Raw genomic sequence first — 20,348 nt, 5'->3', positions numbered from 1 at the left:
ACATAAGTCAAACCATAGCAATTTCTGTGAGTTCTTAATATGCTAATGCATATGGGATTATGATCTCCTCTCAGCTTATGTCTAAGAGGAAGATGTAACCCAGGAGCATGGTCTGGGAAATACCGTTGTTGAAAATGTAGACTCAGTGAAGCTTTTAAACTGGGGAATGGATGTGCATTTTAAGAGATTAATTAATGTCTTAAATGTATGTGTCAATATGTAAAAAGGATAAAACTCTAATATTTGCTTTTATAGCAATTATAATATGCAATTATGGATTTATTTAAATAACTTTTTATTTGATGTTCATCTCTCTTACTATCCAATAAATTCAGTAGAGCAGGCACCATAGCTTTTTAACTCATTTGTATTATTCAACATATAAACCAGTACCTAACATATAGTAGACAATTAATAAGTATTTATTACATGTCTAGAAATAGTGTAGTTTTGTAAAGTATTTTCATTGGCATTACTACTAGAAGATGGCAAGGGTCTGAATTAGATTGACTGAATGGTAAAGAAAGGAAAAGAAAGACATAAAATATTTAATATAGAAGGAAAAAAGGAAAGGAAAAGCAAAAGAGGACTGCAAGTACAGAATTAAGAGAATTAAAGTATAATCAAAACAACAAATTATGAAGGAAAGCACAATGTCTAGTAAGGAGGAGTAGGAGCTTAGTAAATATGTCCAAGTTCTGCTTTTGACAAGTGGAGTTTTATTTAAATTTGGCATCTCATTAAGCCGTTAGAGGCAAAATCAGGGATGATGGTCTATAGTAAGAATCATTCATAGAAAGAAGCTCTTTGAAGTCAGGAGATGAAAATTCCTGTGAAGACCATGTAGAGAAAGAACAGAAGCACGGCTGTTCTTAGAGGAACTAATTTGCCTTAAGTAGAACTTAAAATATGTAATAAGCTCCTTCTTGATAACAGGCATTATGCTTTTCTTCTTGATTTCATGTTTATTTGCTGATATGATACATCAGCATTAAAGACCATAAGGAGATTTGTCCCAAGAACAGTCCATTGATCTTGGTGAAGAAAAACTGGTTTCCCTGTATTGATAGCAAATCAAACCATGTACAAGGATTACAGACTTTCCGATATTGTGAGAAGATGAAAACAAACCCGTGAAATCTGGGTAGTTTTCAAATGTGATCATTTCAAGTGTCAAAATATCAAATAAGCCTCAGATGCCCCTTTTGGAGTACCAGAATCACCATGTATATTCTCTTGATAAAGGGGTTTCAGAGATGTACTTGAGGGTAGGTAATGATTTTAAAGATGTTCTTGAAGTAAGACATGGAGCGAGTCTGGCAGATTTCCATATCCCTGTGGCACACTTAATGAGGAAAAAGGTTTCTCAATGAATAAGTCAGATACATTTGTCATTTGAGAAATGCAAGACTGTGCCAACTAATGAGGACAGCCAGGATATTTGTCACAAGAAATCTTGGAAAGACTGAACTTTCCTTTGTCTCTTTCTCTTTCCAGGTATGGAATATTAGGCAAGGATAACATAAATGAGCATTGGTCTAAAATTCTAGAGAATGCATAAGTATTGAAAGTTGAATGTTCTTAATACATATATTGTCATTATTTCTATCTGCTACAGGCAGAATTCTCAAGTGGTTGAAATTATCTTTGGTTTAAATTGTCAGTAGGGAAGGATTTGAAGAAGGTAGCAAGATGAGTCTCTCTGTTATTCACCTAGGTTAGGCCATGCTAGCAAGCACGGCTGTTCAAATGCGTTTGACTCTGTGGGAGAGTATTGAAAAGGAAGCTATTGACTGCACACTGCAGTTGTAGAAAAAGAAAAATCACCATTAGATATTCAATTTAAATTGAAAACAATATCATTCAAGAGAGAAGGGAATCCATGCAGCATTGTGGAGAAACCAGAAAAGGATGTCCTTATCCTTGATTTTAAGAAATTTACCCGAAGGGCCTTAACAGAAAGAGATGAATACCTGTTTTCTTCTTGCCTTTTTTAATCCCTTTTAAAAACTGCGAATTTAAGAATTCCTCTTTTGGCTGTGTGCAGACATGTGGTAACACAGGAAACCGGATTGTTACTGACTCAAGTCCAAATACTGCGTATAAAGCAATGTGTTCTCTAATGTATACTGGATGGTGGCCATGTTTCAGGAAAATGTGGATATGTACTTCCATATATTATATGTGTAACATATTTGTGATTTCTTGTGTATTATGCTCAACTCAGTTTCTGAAACACTTTCTCCATTCCACCATATTGTATGCTCATCCTTTTGATATTAAAAGATCACTGGATAAGCAAATTGTTTCCTTTCCTGCTACTTCCTCATTCTGTTTTGTACCTATAAAGTATCCTTTACATAAATCATTGTCGTGTGTGTGTGTGTGTGTGTGTGTGTGTGTGTGTGTTAGAACTACTTCTGGTAAATTCATGTCTGTAGATTCTTATATGCTGATCTATAAATATTGCTATCAAGGTAATGCAGAGTCGGCTAACAGGAAAATCAATGGCTTTAGGGCACAGATAATGAGATCCAAGCCTAGGTCTACTAATTATTTTGTGTATGACCCTATGCACATCATAGACTCACTAAACCTAAATTAGTTTATCATCAAAATGTGGAAAATAATATATGATCTATTTCTCATGAAAAAACAAGGTGACAGATTGTAAATTGGTTTGAATTTTTGCAAGTATTGTACAAATAAAAGTAATTAGTCATATTTTACACCCGTATTCATTTGCTTATACAGGTAATATTTTAATATATCTACTTTAAATCATAGACTTGGCAAGTTACCAGAAATACATATTTTTGAACAGTCTAGGCATGCTCTCTAGCCTCATAAAACTTTCAATCTAGTAAAGAAGATTGATATTGAGTGAGTAATTAAAATATGATCAAAGTGAATTACAGCATATGGTAATATAGTCCCAAGAATCACAACCTACCTTGATGAACAGAAAGAAGCCATTCTCCCTTTTTAATTTAAATTTTTTAAAGCAAAGGAAATGTACCTTTGTGCCTTAGGCAGAGGTAGCCATAGATCTGAAGGCTCTAGTATAGGAGAGGTCATATAATCTTAAAAATACAAAGGAAGCCATAAGTGTAAAGAGCACAGAAAGCAATGAGAAGTGTGGTACCTGGCCAGGTTGTGCAACGGGACTGGGTGTGAATCTGGAAGACAAGAGTCAGACAACGAGACCATATCGTACTTGGTAGGTCATAGGAAAAATTTTGGACTTTACTTTGAGGACAGAGAGGAGTCATTGAAGTATTTGCAGCAAAAGAGTGACATAATCATATTTGTGTTTTCAATAGGTCGTCTAGCTACACTGTGGAGTGAGAACAATAGAAAGAGAAACACAGGAATAAATGCAAGAGATGATAATGGTTTGAACTAGGACAATAGGCAGTTGAGATGAAGTAAAACAGGTTGGTTCAGGAAATGTTTAGGTTATTTAATGTTTAGGAGATGGTGATTGTTAAATGTGGAAAGTGAGAGAATTGGAGGAATCAAAATTGATGCCAAGGTTTCTGTCTTGAGAAACTAGGTCAGTGGTACTGCTGTTTGCTGAGATTGGTAACACGGGAGGAGGAGGTTTGGGTAGAACAGTAATTGCTAGCACTAAGTAAATGCTTACAACTTGAAGATACAATTTTAAGTGTTTTGTATGTATTCTAGTATTTTACAGATGAGGAAACTGATAGAGGTAATATAATGTGCCCTGGGTCACATAGGCAGGCAGTTTGCTCCAGCATCCAAGCTCCTGACAATGATAATGTGCTACGGACCTCTCAAGAGCATTATGCCAATTATGTGCATGTGACATACAACTTCTGAGAAATGTGCATCTTTGTAAGTTGTGAGATGCCTATAAAACATAAAGTAGAAATGACGAGGGAAGTAAATCTGCGTTAGACATTTAAAAAAATGTACGGTCATCCACTTACCATTTAACTTATGAAAAATGAAGGGAGAGTTGGGAAAGCTGAATGATATTGTAAAGAAAAAAGGGTACAATTAGAAGGGTAACAGTCTAGGGGACAAATTCTAACACTGTAACTCTCAGTGTCTGGGTAGAGAAAGTGACACCTCGAAAAACTGAAAGGGAAGAACCAAAGTGGAAGGATAAGCGTCAGAAGAGTTGATGTCAGGGACGCCAAAGGAAGAGTGTTTTTAAAAGGACAATATAGGTCTGTGCCCAGAACTACTTGCTAATAGGTCAACTAAGGAAGGATTAAAAGGATAAAAGGAACTAAAATCAAAACTTCCTTTAAACATTGAAATTAACCTCTTGCTTTCCTAATGTATCTATTCTTATAACAAAGACTCCACTAACATTGAAATGAATCTCTCACTTTCCTAATGCATCTATTCTTGTAATGAAGACTCCACTAAACTAAAAGGAATATATATATATACACACATATATATATATTATCTATCCTTGCAAAATATATATATTTTTATATATGCAAAAGTATATATATATATTTTGCAAGGATGGAGAAAATATAAAAGGAGACATCAGCAGATAAGAAATTTCAGAAATTTTTAGAATACAAGAAAGATGTATATATATTTATATAAATGCAATGTATATCTACATTGCATATATATGTGTGTACATATATACATACATATATATATAGTACAAGTTGCAAAGCACATTATTAGCAACATTATAACAAAGTACCCACAAAGGGATATGAAAATAGATTATACACCACAGACCTTCTTAGAATCTTGGAAATATTGGGTACCAGGCAAGAAATTGAAGAGACTTAGTATTGAAAATAGGAAAACTGACTGAAAGTCTCTATATACATAGTAACATGGCTATACCCCAGGCAGAAGGCCAGAATATTTTTCTCCAGAATATTTTTCCTGAATATCTTTTGGCTTGCTGCCAGATTACCCTGCACTAAAACCTATCAGGCCTGCAAAACTTCCAATTAGCTTTTTAGGGTTTCATTCTTCAGTATAGGAAGACAGTCAGGGATCACCAGATATTTGTGGACAACCTTTACCATGAAAAATGAAGATCAAAAGAAACAAGCAGAAAGTAGAACTCAAATAACACAGGGACCAAGGGGATAAAAACAGAAAATCTGTAGTTAATATATTCTGAGAAAATGAAAATGATATGGCACCTTGAGACACAAATAGGATACTATGAAAAAAGATGATTCAGGAAACAACATACAACTCTTGTAAGTAAAAATATGCTATTAGATAAAGGGTAAGACAAGACATGGATTTAGGAGATAAAGTTGTGAAAATCTCACATAAAATAGACTAAAAAGACAAAAACATGGAAATTTCAAAAGAAAAAAATACTTGAATTGTAGGATAAGTCCAAGAGATAGGTCCTTCATCCAGTTAATGGAAATCACAGAAAAATGATTTTTTTTAAAAAAATGAAGAACTTATCAATTAAATAATAACAAAAATTTAACAGAATGCAGGATAAATGCTTCCAGAGTGAAAGGGCTCATCAAGTACCTAGTATGATAGATTAAAAAAAATCAAAGCATATTGTCATGAATTTTCAAGAGTGAGGAAAAATAAAATTCTAAAACTTTCTGGTGGAGAAAAATGTGGGTGTGAAATAGGGTTTTGAATAAGAATGGAACTGAGTTTCCCTGGAAACTAGAAAATATGATAAATAAAAACTTTTTTATTTATAAAGAAAAGGTATTTCTGACATGCAATTCCTCAAAAAATATACCTACCATAAATCCTTTTTCAGCAAGTGAACAGACATTATGTTCCACAAATGAAGGAATAAATCTAGAAAGAAAATGACATGGGGTCAAGAAAATAGGAAATACAACACAGGAAAGAAATGAAAAATTTCACAGGATGATAGTGAAGAGTAATTCTAGGATGACAGCTGGAAAAGCAACCACTCCAGACTAAATCAAAAAGATATGTTATTCCTAAAAGATTACTCCAGAGTGGAGGTTAAGGGGAGTCATGGAGTAGCACTACAATCAAGTTGTTTAGAAATTCAGGGGGAAAAAACCCTACAAAGTTGAAAGTTGTTATGGGTGGGGAGCATAAATCAGGAATAGAAGGAATTGTGGTTGAAAGTCCGTAAACTAGATACCAGAGTCATCAATGAAAGAATGGGAATGTACAAGAGATTGGTAAACGAAAGGTGTGAGGACAAGTAGAAAGATATTAATACTTTCTACTTAATACTTCCTAATTAATAGAGCATGAGACCATCAAATGAACAGGGATTTTAGAAGATGAGAGAAGATTCATAGTTTTTAAAGTGCAAGGGGGACAGCAATCCCACCTTCCAACCAGAAATTGGCTAATCAGTATGTGATGTGAGAAAATCAGCATGCTCTGCTTTTAAAGGCTATAAGGTATCTAATTACCTTAGGGGAGAACCAAGTTTTAGTTGGGTCTATGAGGATGGGAGTGAGGAGCATTCCATGAAGACAGACTGAGCCTCGATAAAGATGTTTATCATGGTATAGACACAACTGAAGAATTCCCATGGAGCAGAGGGGAGAGAAGAAGCTGGGCCAGGGAAGTAGTTCAGCCTGTTGTGGGATGAGCAAAGAAATACAAAAGATGACTAGAAGAGTTTGTGTTAATGAATGGGAAAGTGCCCTAAGTGAATACAATTTCAAAAGTTTTGGTAGACAGTGGACACCGGCCAAATGGTTTAGGTTCAGGCCTGGATATTGTGTTTTTCCTCTTAGTTCATAATTTAAAATGTGCAATGATAGCAACACAGACATCAAGAAATAGCCATGGTGAGTGAGAGACACTGGGCAACAAGAAGCATGAACAATTGATTTATTATTCCTCTGTGGATACAGAAGCAAATGGGTGTGTGCCGTGGGTCAGCTCTATTGCATCACTGGGGGTGGGTTAATGTGACTACTAGATACTCAAATTAAAAAGCTGGAAATCTTTCAAGACCCTCCCCTCTCTCCCAGAGCCTCTCTTTCCACCTCTCATTTAATCTATCATCAAATTTTAGATTCTGCTTCTTAAATATCTTCCCAATCCATCACTTATTTTCATCCTCGCTGCCACTACCATAGTCTATGCTATCACCACTTCCCTTTACAACTGCAATAATCACAGCAAACATTTACTAAGTGTCTATTATATATAATATGTTAGACACTTATGAGGGTGCATTTACTGGGTGCCTACTATGTGCTAGATGCCAAGTAACAAAATGAAAGGCATCAATCCTACAATCAAGAATTTCAAGTAAGGTTATGTATAACAATAGTTACAAAATCTTGCGATTCTGGTTCCCAGAAGTGAAAAGAACAGGAGTTGGAGAGATAGAAAGTAATGGAGAAGAAAGGTCAACTTTTTAAATGTTTTTATTCAGCCTTCTACAGATTACCATGTGCAAACAATCATCTATATGTATTTATTCATGAACCTGTCCCTAGAATATCCTTTTATTAATTTCAGAAGTTGAACAATGAAAAAGGATCACTTTAGGCTGAACATCTAGCACCTCTTAAAGCATGTTCTACTTGATTGCCTCCAAATATTTTTTTCTTCTAACTTTTACTTATGTTCATGGGGCACATGTGCAGCATTGGTTACACGGGTAAATTGTATGTTGCAGAATTTTGATATACAGATTATTTCATCACCCAGATAATGAACGTAATACCCAACAGGTAGTTTTTTGAATCCTCACCCTCATTCCACCCTCCACCCTCAGGTAGGCCCCAGTGTCTATTGTTCCCTTCTCAGTGGCCATGTTTGCGCAGTGTTTAGCTCCCACTTATAAATGAGAACATGCAGTATTTGGTTTTCTCCTCCTGCATTAATTTGCTAGATAATGATTATCTCCAAATTTGACTTAACATGAGCAATTTTAAAAACAAAATGCTACATTGTTTTTATAAATGTTACTAATTTCTGTGTAAACAATAAATTTGTGTTACTAAGTGAAAATACATTAGCCAGTTAAATGCAAGTTTCAAATTCATGTTTCTTAAGTTTTAATTCCGTAGTTGGCAACTGCACTATGTACTGTAAATTTAAGGATAAGTGAAACAAGATCTCCTCAGAGAACTTGCCTGATACATGGGGAAACAGCACACACAATTAGGAAAACAATATGATTAGTGGTGTGGGAACTCAGAGGAAGATGCTACTCATCTTTCCTAGGAAGACATTCACAGAGATAGTGACCTTTTCGTTAAAATAAGTTTTTCAAGCAATTATCAGTAGCTGACGGTGATTAGGAGGAGAGTCCTAAGTATATTCACTTATTCATTCATGCTTTCATTTGTTTATTCTACAATTGTTGTTAAATACATACTGTATATCAAGTACCAAGATAAATACAAGAATGAACAAAATAATCACAGCCCTGAAAGGCCTTACTGTTTAGGAGGAAAAAATACATGAAAAACAGTAGATTGAATAAAATGTTGAAGGTGCCATGATAAGTCTTCGCAAAATTTCATGGCATTTGGTCAGTCTAACCTAGAGAAATACGAGAAAGATGTGTCAGGAGTGTCACAGGAATTTCTACCATAATTACAAGTTGTTTTATCCCATATTACAAGGTTTGTAAAGATAGATCCCCATTTGGAAGTGAATAACCAATCCAATTATAATCTGTAGTTTCAACGGAATAAAAACTCCATGAAAACAGGGTCTTTGTTCAATGCATCACTGTCTCCACTAGAGCAGTGCCTAAAACAGCTGTTATTCAGTAAATATCTATTCACCGATGAAATTTGTGGGCTAAAAAGAGTACATCATAAACTTTGGGATTGAAACATGAATATTTTTACAGAAATGGGAGAAATGTTTTTTTCCGCAAATTCTGGAAGTTTCTGTTCTACACTGTAATTTGTGTAAAAATAGAAAACATATTATAGCTCCATGTTTCAAGTGAGGAGGTAAGCATGATAGTAGCATTGAACTGAGACAGGATTGCATCCTAATTCGATTCTGCCATTCCAAAGCTGTGTGATGATGGGAAATCTCTCACGCTCTTTGAGCCCATTTTCGAATTTGCTAGGTGAGAATAAAACCTATTTCACATACCGCGCAGGGCTGTTTAAGGATTTAATGATACAATGCGTGTGTGTGTCCTACTTTAAAGTATTCTAGACTATATACCAAAATTAAATTTCTAAGCTTTAAATATTACAAGAATGCCTTCCAAGGGCACTGGATAAGCTGTTTTGTTTTGTTTTGTTTCTGCGTTTCTCTAGTGCAGTGCCTGGAGATGACCACCAAACGGAAAATCATCGGCCGTCTGGTGCCATGCCGATGTTTCCGAGGTGAAGAAGAAATCATCTCAGTTTTAGATTACTCCCACTGCAGTCTTCAGCAGGTGCCAAAGGAGGTCTTTAACTTCGAACGAACATTAGAGGAGCTTTATCTAGATGCCAATCAAATTGAAGAACTACCCAAGGTAACTTTTGACAACCTAAAATATACAATGTAAATGAGTGTTTCATAACTTTCAAAGACTTCATTATAATGATAATGTGAACTATGGGCTCCTATCTAGGTAACTGACAAGTCATTGAAATTGATATAACTTCCCCCAATATTCTCATTACCTTTTAATGTTACTCCATTTATGATTTCACGGGCCTCTGTTAATAACAAATTGAGCTCTATGGAAACCACCATTTGATGGATTATGCCTCATTATCTTCATTTAAAATGACCTCTATAAAAATATAAAGTAGAGGGTTGAGATCAATAGTTTATGTTTAGAAAGAAAGGAAAAATATGACACTACTCCAGAACTGAAAATTTGTATGTTGTATATTAAGGTGACATTATATTACAACCTTGAATTGTATGCTCTAAGTCTAAGAAATGCTTTTACACACATTGATACTATTATGAAAAACATGTTTTTGTACCTGTATGTAAAATATTTGATTATTACAAGTAGCACTGGATGTATGTGGCATATAACTAGTAAAAAGTTTACTAGGAATTTGAAACTATCAAACTTTGTGCACATACACACACACACACACACACACACACACGTGCACACCTGCACACACACACACTGCCATTATGGCATTGTGCCATGCAAAGAAAACCAGGTCTCCTGTGACCTTAGTCCTTATTGCAGAAAAGACTGGATGATAAGAGATTAGCTAAAGCAGACCAAGACCACACAGCAGAGAAGTTCAAAATCTAAATCAAGGGATCCTAACAGTCACCTAAGTAAGTAACCCAGATTAAGTAGTTAGCATGGTATTTACCTGTGAAGGATTTTTACGGCTGAGAAGGGAAAAAAACGTCATGCACTCAATTTCTGTTGCTTATGCTAAAAAGTAAAGACGTATATTAAATATCCAGTAATCAGAAAAAGAATCTTCCACAATAAAAACTTGAAATTAATTATCAGAATCTGATATTTCAATATGCTGATCAAAATAAATTATGAAAAATTATTTTTATTTAGAGTTATAAATTATCATTTGCCGGCCTTTTGGCTAAGATCAAATGTAGAATTATAAATTGTGCTGTTTACATAACACTTCAAAGTTAAGAACTTTTTAACATGTACTTCAAAAACAATATACTTCATTTTTGACAACCTGTGTATTGTGTCATCTGGGATATTTCCTTAGATGACACTATACACAGGTATAGTGTATTTTTTAGAGGTAGGTCAGGCCTATAAAAAATATTATTGACTACATGGATTCACACTAGGATTGCACATCAACTAAAGCCTGGACTGAAATGGACTGTCTGTTGTACCAGATGAGGAACTACTTAAGGGCAAAGATGGCACCGTATTCATCTCTGTTTCCCGGTACATGGGCAGGCATGATGAATTTCACATAATAGATACTGAGTCTCTGTTGTCCCTGACTGAGAGAACAATGCAGAGAACTTCATATGCCACAGGACTTGATTAGCAAAAGTATATAAGGTTGCATAAGTCATAAATGTGGCAACCCATTCTAATTTAGGAAAATAGGCATGGGGGGTGGCGGGTTTCTAGGTCAGGCCAATCTAGGATTGCCAGAAAGAAATAGAGGACACCCAGTTATATTTTACTTTTAAATTCAGAAACAGACAACATTTTTGTAAAATTATGTCCCAAATTTTGTATGGGATACATTTACACTAAAAAATTTTTTTTTATTTACATGATGTTCAAATTTAACTTATCATCCTGCACTTTTATTTGCTAAATCTAGCAACCCTAGGCCAATCTGGTCATTATAAATCTTTTTCCATTTCTATGCAACAAATTTTGTAAGATAGGTAGTAAAAACATGGTTAATTTATCAAGCAAGTATTTATTTAATATCCACTCTACTACACAGTACTTGAAGCTTTAGGGAGGTTACAAGAGAAATAAATCTCGATCTCTGCCCTTCCGGATCTGACAACCTAATTACAGAGAAAAACTGAAGCATTAGAGGCAAGTGCTCGGTGATGTATAATCGGAGCCAAAGAGCCAAGTACCACTGTAGAGCGTATGTATAGAGAAGAGCTCCATTTTTGGAGAAGTAAGGGAAGAACTTGACCAAAAAGCACAGATGGAAAATTTAAGATGCATCAAGAGTTGAAGGGAGCAGAGTTGTGAAGAGTCTGGAACTGCAGGTGCATGGATGTGGATGGGGGCAATATGTAGGGAGACTGGGGGAGGACTCAGGTTATGAAAGTTCTTGAAAGTCACATAGTATTGTTTGGCTTAACACATTGATAAGATAATTCCATTGAAAAGTCTTATACATCAAGGAACTCACTAGGATCCTAAGTAGGCTTGGAAGAGAAATTTTAAGATATTTTGTCTGTTTGGTTAGTTAAAATAATTGACTAACAATAATTAAAAATAATATAAGTACACCAAAGACTTAATATATTTTACCAGTGCATTATAGTTAAGGAGAATTTATTATCCTTTATCATTGACCTGCCTTATATATTTCAAAGAAGCTTTACATAATCTTTAAAGGTTTCTGTGAGTTTCAAGGTTGAATTTTTTTACTTTCATAAAACAGCCATGTAAGCTAGTTTCCCTTAAAGTATCTGATATATTGAAATATGATCTAATGATCTGATATTGAGGTATGATCCAAACAGTACATAGATGTATTTGTGCATTATAGGAAAAAAATAGGAAATACAAAAATGAAAGGAATAATGCATCAGAGTTCATTATATGTGTTTCAAGTAACAGAAAACCCAATACAAACTGACTTTACAAAGAAATAGGTTTGATTGGCTCTCGTAAGTGGTAGGTCCATCTCAGGACAGTAATCAGAATTGATGGGTTTCTATTCACCTTGGCAGGAACAAATTTATTCCGAAGCTGACTTTTCTCATGGTAGCAGGATGGCTGCAGTAGTTCTAGAGTTCACCTCCACAGCATCCAAAAACAGAAATATCTGACTCCTTAAAACTCTTTCTGAGAAGGACAAAATATGTCTCCCCTAAAATTCTTCAACTAATTTGTCTGCAGTTCTCATTGGCGTTAATTGTGCCACATGTTTACTGCTGATGTAATTCCTTTGCTGAGTACAGAAGAAGCTACTATAAGAAAAGTGGGATTACTGTAATTGGGCTAAATAATAACAGGTCACCTCTGTAGAGTTGTGGCTGCTGGTAGCAGTACAAGGGGAAGGGGTGGAAAGGGTAAAATGGCTGTTGCAGAGATAACCATAATGTGCACTATAAAGAAACTGCTATAAAATAATTATTTCAGGAGGAAAAATGCCTCAAAATCAAAAACTATGTATAAAGTTTTTAATGGCCTATAGGCAGAGCATTGAGCTCTTTAAGGATTTAAATCTTTAAAGTTAGATGAAATAAAAATTATTTTTGTCTGCCATTTTATTTTATGGTTTTCTTTGAGTTGTTATTCAGATTTGTTGAGTAATAAGATAGCCATTTTTATTCTTGATATTACATCAAGTAAGAATTATCTTTTATATATGTATCTATTCTTTGCTTTCTGATATTGTACACAGAGAATATTATAATTGGTCATGAATCTCTACTATAAGATGTTATGTAATACAATGGGTAGAGAACAAAAAGTCAAGGTAAAAGGCATTAGGGAAGATATATCAAGAGTGTGTCAGAAAAGATACAATAATAGATATGAAAGAACAGGAAGTATTTTGATTAGGAATAGTTCAATCTGTGTGTCTTAATTTTCTGTAGTGAAAGGTAAAAATACAAAATGACATGCCTTTCACACAGTGATAGAAATCCACGCAGCTTATAATTTAGTACTGTTTTGCTTGTTATTTTGAATTAGGAACTTAAAATTATAGACAGAGTAATAGACCATAACAGGTGCATATTATATATGAAGTAGTGTGGGATGGCAAATTTGAAAAAAAGCAATAAAGAGAAAAACTGCCAAAAAAACTTCTTGAAACTGAAGAACTTTAAAAAAGAGATTATAATTAATTTTGGAAAAGCCAACATATGACTAAAATTGAAAGACCTGGAGAGTGAATTTGGTAGATGAAATCAATTTAGCTACATGTAAAAGAGATGAGACTAAATTTTAAGCACCATACTTTCAACATTTTCTCGGCTTAAAAGTTTACAACCCACTCCAAAAATATTTTAGAGATCAAGAACCAAAGCTTTTGACCCAGGCAAATCTGGAATTATATCCTAGCATTGGTATTTGGTTAGAAAAGTATTCTTCCTGGAAACCTGTTTCTTCATTAGTGAAACTGGGGAAGTAACAACACTGTCTCCTGTTGGTGGGTAGGTGGATAGATAGGTACGTAGATAGATAGATAGATAGATAGATAGATAGATAGATAGATAGATAGATAGATAGATAGACAGACAGATAGATAACTGGGCAAGATGATGTCAGTGGAATACCTGGAATAGAAAAATATTCAGTAACTGGTATTTATTATTCTATCACAGCTGAAATAAGATTTCCATGTTAATTTACCCTGAATCAAAGAAAAGTAAGATTATGTAACATCTCAGGATAGTTCTAGTGTTGACTATTCAACAAAAAATATTGTGGCATGACATTCTCTTTATCTGAAATCTTCAAAGACGTCTTCTAGGAAAACATTCCCTGGTCCATAAAATGTGATAGGCTTCTGACCCTACACAATTACATCAACACATTTGTGATAATACCACTACTTCCCCAGAGAATTTTCTTGACTCACACAATAACAATATTACATTATTTTTATTAGAAGCAACCCTGGAGATTATTTAATTTAGTCCCCAATTTTTACTGATAAGTAAATCCAAAGGGAAAAGTTAATTGACTTTCCTTAGGCCACATGGCATGTTAGAGTCCTATCCAAAATTATTACCAAAGACTACGTATTAGGAAAGGAGAGGTTATGCTGCAGTAAAAACAAATCAGAATCTCAGTGGATAACTGAACAGAAATTTTGCTTTTTGTCCATTAGTGCTGGCAGGGACCACTGCTCTTCACGAGCCCATCCTAATGAGTAGTTCAACTTTCCACCCAATGCAGAATCATATGCTTATTATTTCTCTTGCAATGGTCACCCAAGCTCTTTGTGAATATTTTTAGCAATGGAAAAAAATCACTAATTTAAAGGATAGACCATTATATTACTGGAAAGTTCTAATTTTTAGAAAACTCTGTAATACGTTAATGATGTTTGCCTATTTCCATCCATCTATCTATCCATTCAACACTTGGCTAGGAGCTCAGGGTGATACAGATTATTAAGGTATGCCTTCACTGAACAAGAAACTATGCATTCATCGTCACTGTCTTAATCCTTCAAATATTTTTAGAAACTCAGGTACTTTGCTTAAGGGTTCTCCTTTCTAAGACAAGTTTCCAACTTCTCTTGACTATTTTTCAGACATGCTATCTAGACTCCTAACCATCATAGTTACTTTCTTCTGCACAGATTGCAGTTGTTAGCTTGGTTTTAGATATTGCATTATCAAATAAAAATATTTATCCAAGTGAAAGTACTCCAAAAAGCAATAAACAAAATGTAATCAAACTCAGGAGAGGAGTCATAGTTGGAGACAGATATTTAACAGTCATCCTTTCAAGAAGTGAGTTAAAATCAACAGACCAAAAAAAAAAAAAAAGTCCTTAGAAAGGAAAAAGACAATTGCAGAGAAAAAAATATTAAACTTTAAAAAGTGAAATGATAGTATAAACTCACTGCTGGAACTTGCCCAGAAGTTATTTGTGTTTCCCCCAGCAGTCATGACAACTTTGCATACAGAGGCAAAATTGGGAAATTTTATTACGCTCATGAAGCCAAAAAATCTCTCCATGGATGAGAGGAATGCAACATCCCAACTGATTTTGATCTGGGTTTCTATAACTTATAAAACCTATTTGCTCTAATGAACAGAAGACAAAGAGAGCAATTTACTGTGTAACACTTTCAAAGCTAATTCTAGATATTTTCAATCCTCTAAGACATTTGAGATTTAAGGTCTTGCTCATTTCACTTATAGAGATCACACATTAACTGTTTTGTGTCTGAAGGGTGAAGTTCTTGCTTCCTATCAGAGTGCCATAAAACACTCAGAGTGGATACAACATTAGTGAGATGTAGAAAAGTTATACAGATATTTTAAAGTAATTAGCAGGAAAACCAAGCTATGTATTCTTAATACTTACTCATTTCCTGGAGGCACATTGATGGTGTCTTCATTTGATGCTGCTTTTACCTCAGCATGACGCAGATCAGTTGATCCCAGGCTTCTGGATTGAAAAATCCAGCAAACTGTGGGAACTAACATTCTCTTTCTTTTGCTAAGTAAACATTTTTAAAACACGCATATATGACTTTTATTATTTAATTGTAAATGCTTTCACACCCAAATGTAGAAAACAAGCATAAGCACAAAACAAATGGCATGCTTCTACAAGAAAAAATAGGTAGTAAACTTACACTGTCTTTTTTTCTTAAAAGTTTTGTCGAGATGCAATTTACATTCCATCAAATTCAGTTTTACAAATTCAGTTGTTATTTTCACAGAATTGCACAGCCGTCATCACTGTCTAATTCTAGAACATTTTCATCACCCTTTGAGAAACCGCCCATATCTATTAGCAGTCACTCCATGTTCCCTGTTTCTCCTCGCCCCTGGCAACTTATTTCTCCATCAATTTGCCGATTTCAGAAATTTCATATAAACAGAATTACATAGCATGGGTCCTTTTGTGACTGTCTTTTCACTGAGCATCATGTTTTCAGGGTTCATCCATGCCATAGCATGTGTCGGTACTTCATTCCTTTTTATTGACAAATAATGTTCCTTTGTATGATTATACCGTATGTCATTTTTTAAAAAAATAGAATATAACACTTTTATAAATGCAGAAAATTTGTTATAAAGTGTTATTTTTATATAACACATATATGTAACTATTTTCTTAATACAAATCCATCAGTTTGGAGCTTTATAGTCTTTAGTATACATAAAGTTGAACTCCAATACCCAAATTCCTCCAGTATTTAGGGTTTTGTTTTTTATTTTTATTTATTTATTTTTTGAGAGACAAGAGTCTCACTCTGTTGCACAGTCTGGCATGCAGTGGCATAGTCATAGCTTACTGCACCCTCAAACTCGTGGGCTCAAGTGATCCTCCCTCATCAGCCTCCTGAGTATCTGGGACTACAGGTGTGTGCCACGATGCCCAGATAATTTTTTATAGAGAAGTGGTACTATGTTCTTTGTTATGTATATTGTACAAGCTGGTCTCAAACTCCTAGCCTCAAGTGATCCTACTGTGTTGGCCTCCCAAAGTGCTGGATTTACAGACATGAGCCACCGTGCCTAGCCAATCCAGTATTTTGTTTTAATTAGGCACTGGTTGAAATTCAATTTCATAAAAGTATGCAGTGAAAATGAAGGTAAATTTTTAACAATATTACACTCAACATAGAATATTGTCAGTAAGCTGAGAGGTGCCAGAAAAAAACAGCCTCCATATATCTACAGTTGCTTGCCCTAGGTGAGGGAAAAAAAAAACAGACATTAAGAAGCCACATCCAGGTGAGGGCTGCAGGAAGACAGCTGTATGGTGCTCACTACTCCATGCCGACCACTCATGCTGGGCTTTGTAGCTGAAACACCAATCATTCAATATAAAGCAGTCAGGGATTTATCACAAAGGTGTTTTAGGCTGGTGAAAATTTTGTCATGGGCTGGCTTCAGTCACTGGCCCATGAAATAGCAGAAATCCTCCCCAACTCTTTAGAAAATAAATGAACAACAAAAATGCATCTGAGTCATGCCAGCTAGAGCTCCATGTTCATGACTGGTAAATGGGCTCTGACAACTGTGCTGGAGCAGTTTGGCCACATGAATGCCAAACAGGCTTTCTCCTCGGAGACTTTACCCTTGGTTTTTCCACTGCCAGGCTTGCTCTGCCCCATGGCTTGCTCCTTTGTTTCCTTCAGATCTCTGCTCAAACATCACTGGAGAAGCTTTTCCCCATTATCTCATACAAAATAACAACACCCACTATCACCACCACTTATTCAGCCTGGACAAAATTTTAAGCCTCATTGTGTCTCTAAGAGATATCTCGTACAACTTGATTGTGTTAACCAGTATTAAGATACTGCCTAACTACTTTATCATTGCCATAAAACATCACTGTAAATATCTCCCTCTGATATGCTGTCTATTATTTTACAAGGAATGAGAGCTTTGACAGTGGCCATAGGTAAGGAAGGAAGGGGAAAGTTGGAGCATATCTGCATATGCATAAAACACAGAAAATATAACTCTCTCGTAGCAGTTTTTACATTTTTGATGCTGATCCTGGGAGTTGGGATGACATGGGATAGTTTATGTGATTCCTCTATAAGCCAGGACCTAATACAACACACTGTTTGCATTTTTCCTTCCTCCCAAACTCTTAGTACTTTTATCCATATAAATTAGAGTTGTCACATAATGTTTGCTCAAATAAAGGAATGTGCTGTTTGAGTCTAAGAGCAGTCAAGATGTCATGGAATGTGCTTTTATGTTTGGGGATGTGGGGTGGAATAGGTTTTCTAAAATTCTTTCCAAACAATATTTTGTGATTCACTAGTATAAGCTTCTTTTTAAATAGACAAAAATAACCAACAATAGAAGGAAGCATTCTGACAAACAGCAGAGTAACTATAGTTACCAGTTATTATCACAGATGTACTACAGTACAATGTAAAGAATTCTGGTGAAAGAGGACCTAGGTTTAACACAAGTTCTGCCACTAATTAGTCATGTGACTTCAGACATATTGTTTAACTCCTTTGAGCCTTAGCATCTTCATTTGCAGTAGTTGCTCATCTAGATTTGTTCTTGCCCATCTCCTACAATTGTGGTGATGATCAAATAATATAAAGTATGTGAAAGTAATTTAAAAAGAGCAAAGTAATCTACAGTTTGAGCATCCCTAATCTGAAAATCTGAAATCTGAAATGCTCCAAAATCTGAAACTTTTTGAGCACAGACATATTACAATTAGAAAATTTCACACCTGATCTCATATGACAGGTCATAGTCAAAACATAGTCAAAACTTAGTTCCATGCACAAAAATTATTTCAAAATATTGTATAAAATTACCTTCAGGTTGTGTGTATAAAGTGTATATGAAGCATAAATGAATTTTGTGTTTAGACTCTGGTCCCATCCCCAAGATATCTCATTATGTATATGCAAGTATTCCAAAATCTGAAAAGAAAATTGAAATCCAAAACACTCTGGTTCCAAGTATAAGGGATATTTAACATGTATAACTGTTGAGTTAAGAGAAATGGCTTATTTTAATAAGAAACAAGAGTTGTTTAGCGAAGTTGTTTTGCATATTTAAAATAAAGACAAATATAACACTAAAATAACAGAAAGTTCTTTTAGTTGTTTAACCAATGGCTATAGATTACTATTTAATATGGATTTACAGTTGTGTCAGTTAGTTTTTTTTTATTGTAGGCCAGAAAAACCAACTGGCCATTTTAGGTAAAGATGAACACTTACTAGAAAGATATCCAGGCTCATAGAACTAACAGGGGCCTAAAGAACTTTACATGGAAAAAGGACAGGAACCAAGAGAGTTCTAGACTGCTGCTCAGAATTCACAGAACAGTGATGGTCTGGGCCACACAATGCTGATTTTCTGAGGATGGCAATTTACAAAGACCTCCATGTAACCGTGACAGTTTTTCAAGATTCAAATTCCTGCTGCCTCCACAATGTACAATGAGGGATGTCATTAAAAGGAAGATCAAGGTTCTAATGGAACAAGGGGAAATGGATATCTGACAAGCAAAATAAACAAAAATAAAGCATCCTCTAATATTCTACATATTATATGCTTTCAATCGATGCTTCTTTTCATTCACTGATATTTGTAACTTAAGATGTATTAGTTCAAGGCCATGTTTTTCTTAAAACTTTAAGTAAAATTATTTGAAAACAAGGACACTTATTTATTTTGTGTGAGGTCTAATGAGATCAAAGGAGCCATGGAAGAAAGATTTTAGGGTGACAAATTTTGAAATGCTATTTCATGGTTGTGATTGTAGTTTATCAAAACTTGAATGATCATTGATTATTTTTTTTCCTCCTACTTAAAAAGGAATCTTTTGAAATGAAAAAACTACTTGTATCACTATAATTGCTGCTTAAACAATTGTCATGATTGAGAATATGAAATGTGTTGCTCGAGATTTAACACAGCCTAAACTTGCAAATGTAGAACAAAAAAATTGCCACTTGTTTAATAAAGTTGCCCCATTTTAAAATTTCATGTTAACACTAATTCCCTTAAGGGTTTGTCTTTCATAAACAAGGAATGTTCTGTAGCCTTGACATAAGTAGCCCCACATATATCTATGGAGGGCTCTCCTTAGATCCTGGGTTTGAATAAAGGTTTAAAAAATGACCTTTTAAAATGTCTCACTTTCTCACCAATGATTTTGTGCATGATTCTATCCTCCAGTAGAAAACTTAGATTCACCTGACGTAAGTCATGTATCCACTCTTCGATTAATGTTTCCAGAAATACAAGAACCTATAACTAACAAGGCTGCATGATTTTGTCCCCCAGCGCCAAATGTATACAATTTTTCTGAATATATAAAACTACATCCAGGACAAAACTATCTCATATATATGCATATGAGATACATAAATGATCAAAATTTGACTCTGTTTAATCTCTTTCCTAAAGCATCTTTTTTTCCATATATGTTCTTTAATTGCAATTATTTTGGCATTTAAATGAATGCCATTATTTCTTTCAATAAATAAATAATGTAGATTAACTCTCTAAAGCCCCAAGGAAGAGTGAGATGAAGGACATGAAGATTAGCAAAAACATAGTTTGAATGT

The 20,348-nt window shown here is 34.7% G+C and overlaps 1 protein-coding gene across 13 annotated transcripts in view; it reads left to right on the top strand.

Moving 5' to 3' along the window:
- Positions 1 to 20,348, top strand: part of LRRC7 (leucine rich repeat containing 7) — a 571,260-nt gene that overhangs the window by 183,894 nt on the left and 367,018 nt on the right. For all 13 annotated transcript variants that reach the window (XR_010153504.1, XR_010153506.1, XR_010153505.1 and 10 more), the window contains one exon: positions 9,237 to 9,439. Coding sequence is in view for 10 of the 13 variants with exons in the window: in XM_063800431.1 (XP_063656501.1) it covers positions 9,237 to 9,439 (203 nt within the window). In the remaining 3 variants the exon portion in view is untranslated. The remainder of the gene's footprint in view (positions 1 to 9,236; positions 9,440 to 20,348) is intronic.

Source organism: Pan troglodytes, chromosome 1 (assembly GCF_028858775.2).
Source record: "Pan troglodytes isolate AG18354 chromosome 1, NHGRI_mPanTro3-v2.0_pri, whole genome shotgun sequence".
Taxonomy (NCBI): domain Eukaryota; kingdom Metazoa; phylum Chordata; class Mammalia; order Primates; family Hominidae; genus Pan; species Pan troglodytes.
This window is presented reverse-complemented; position numbering and strand designations above follow the sequence as displayed.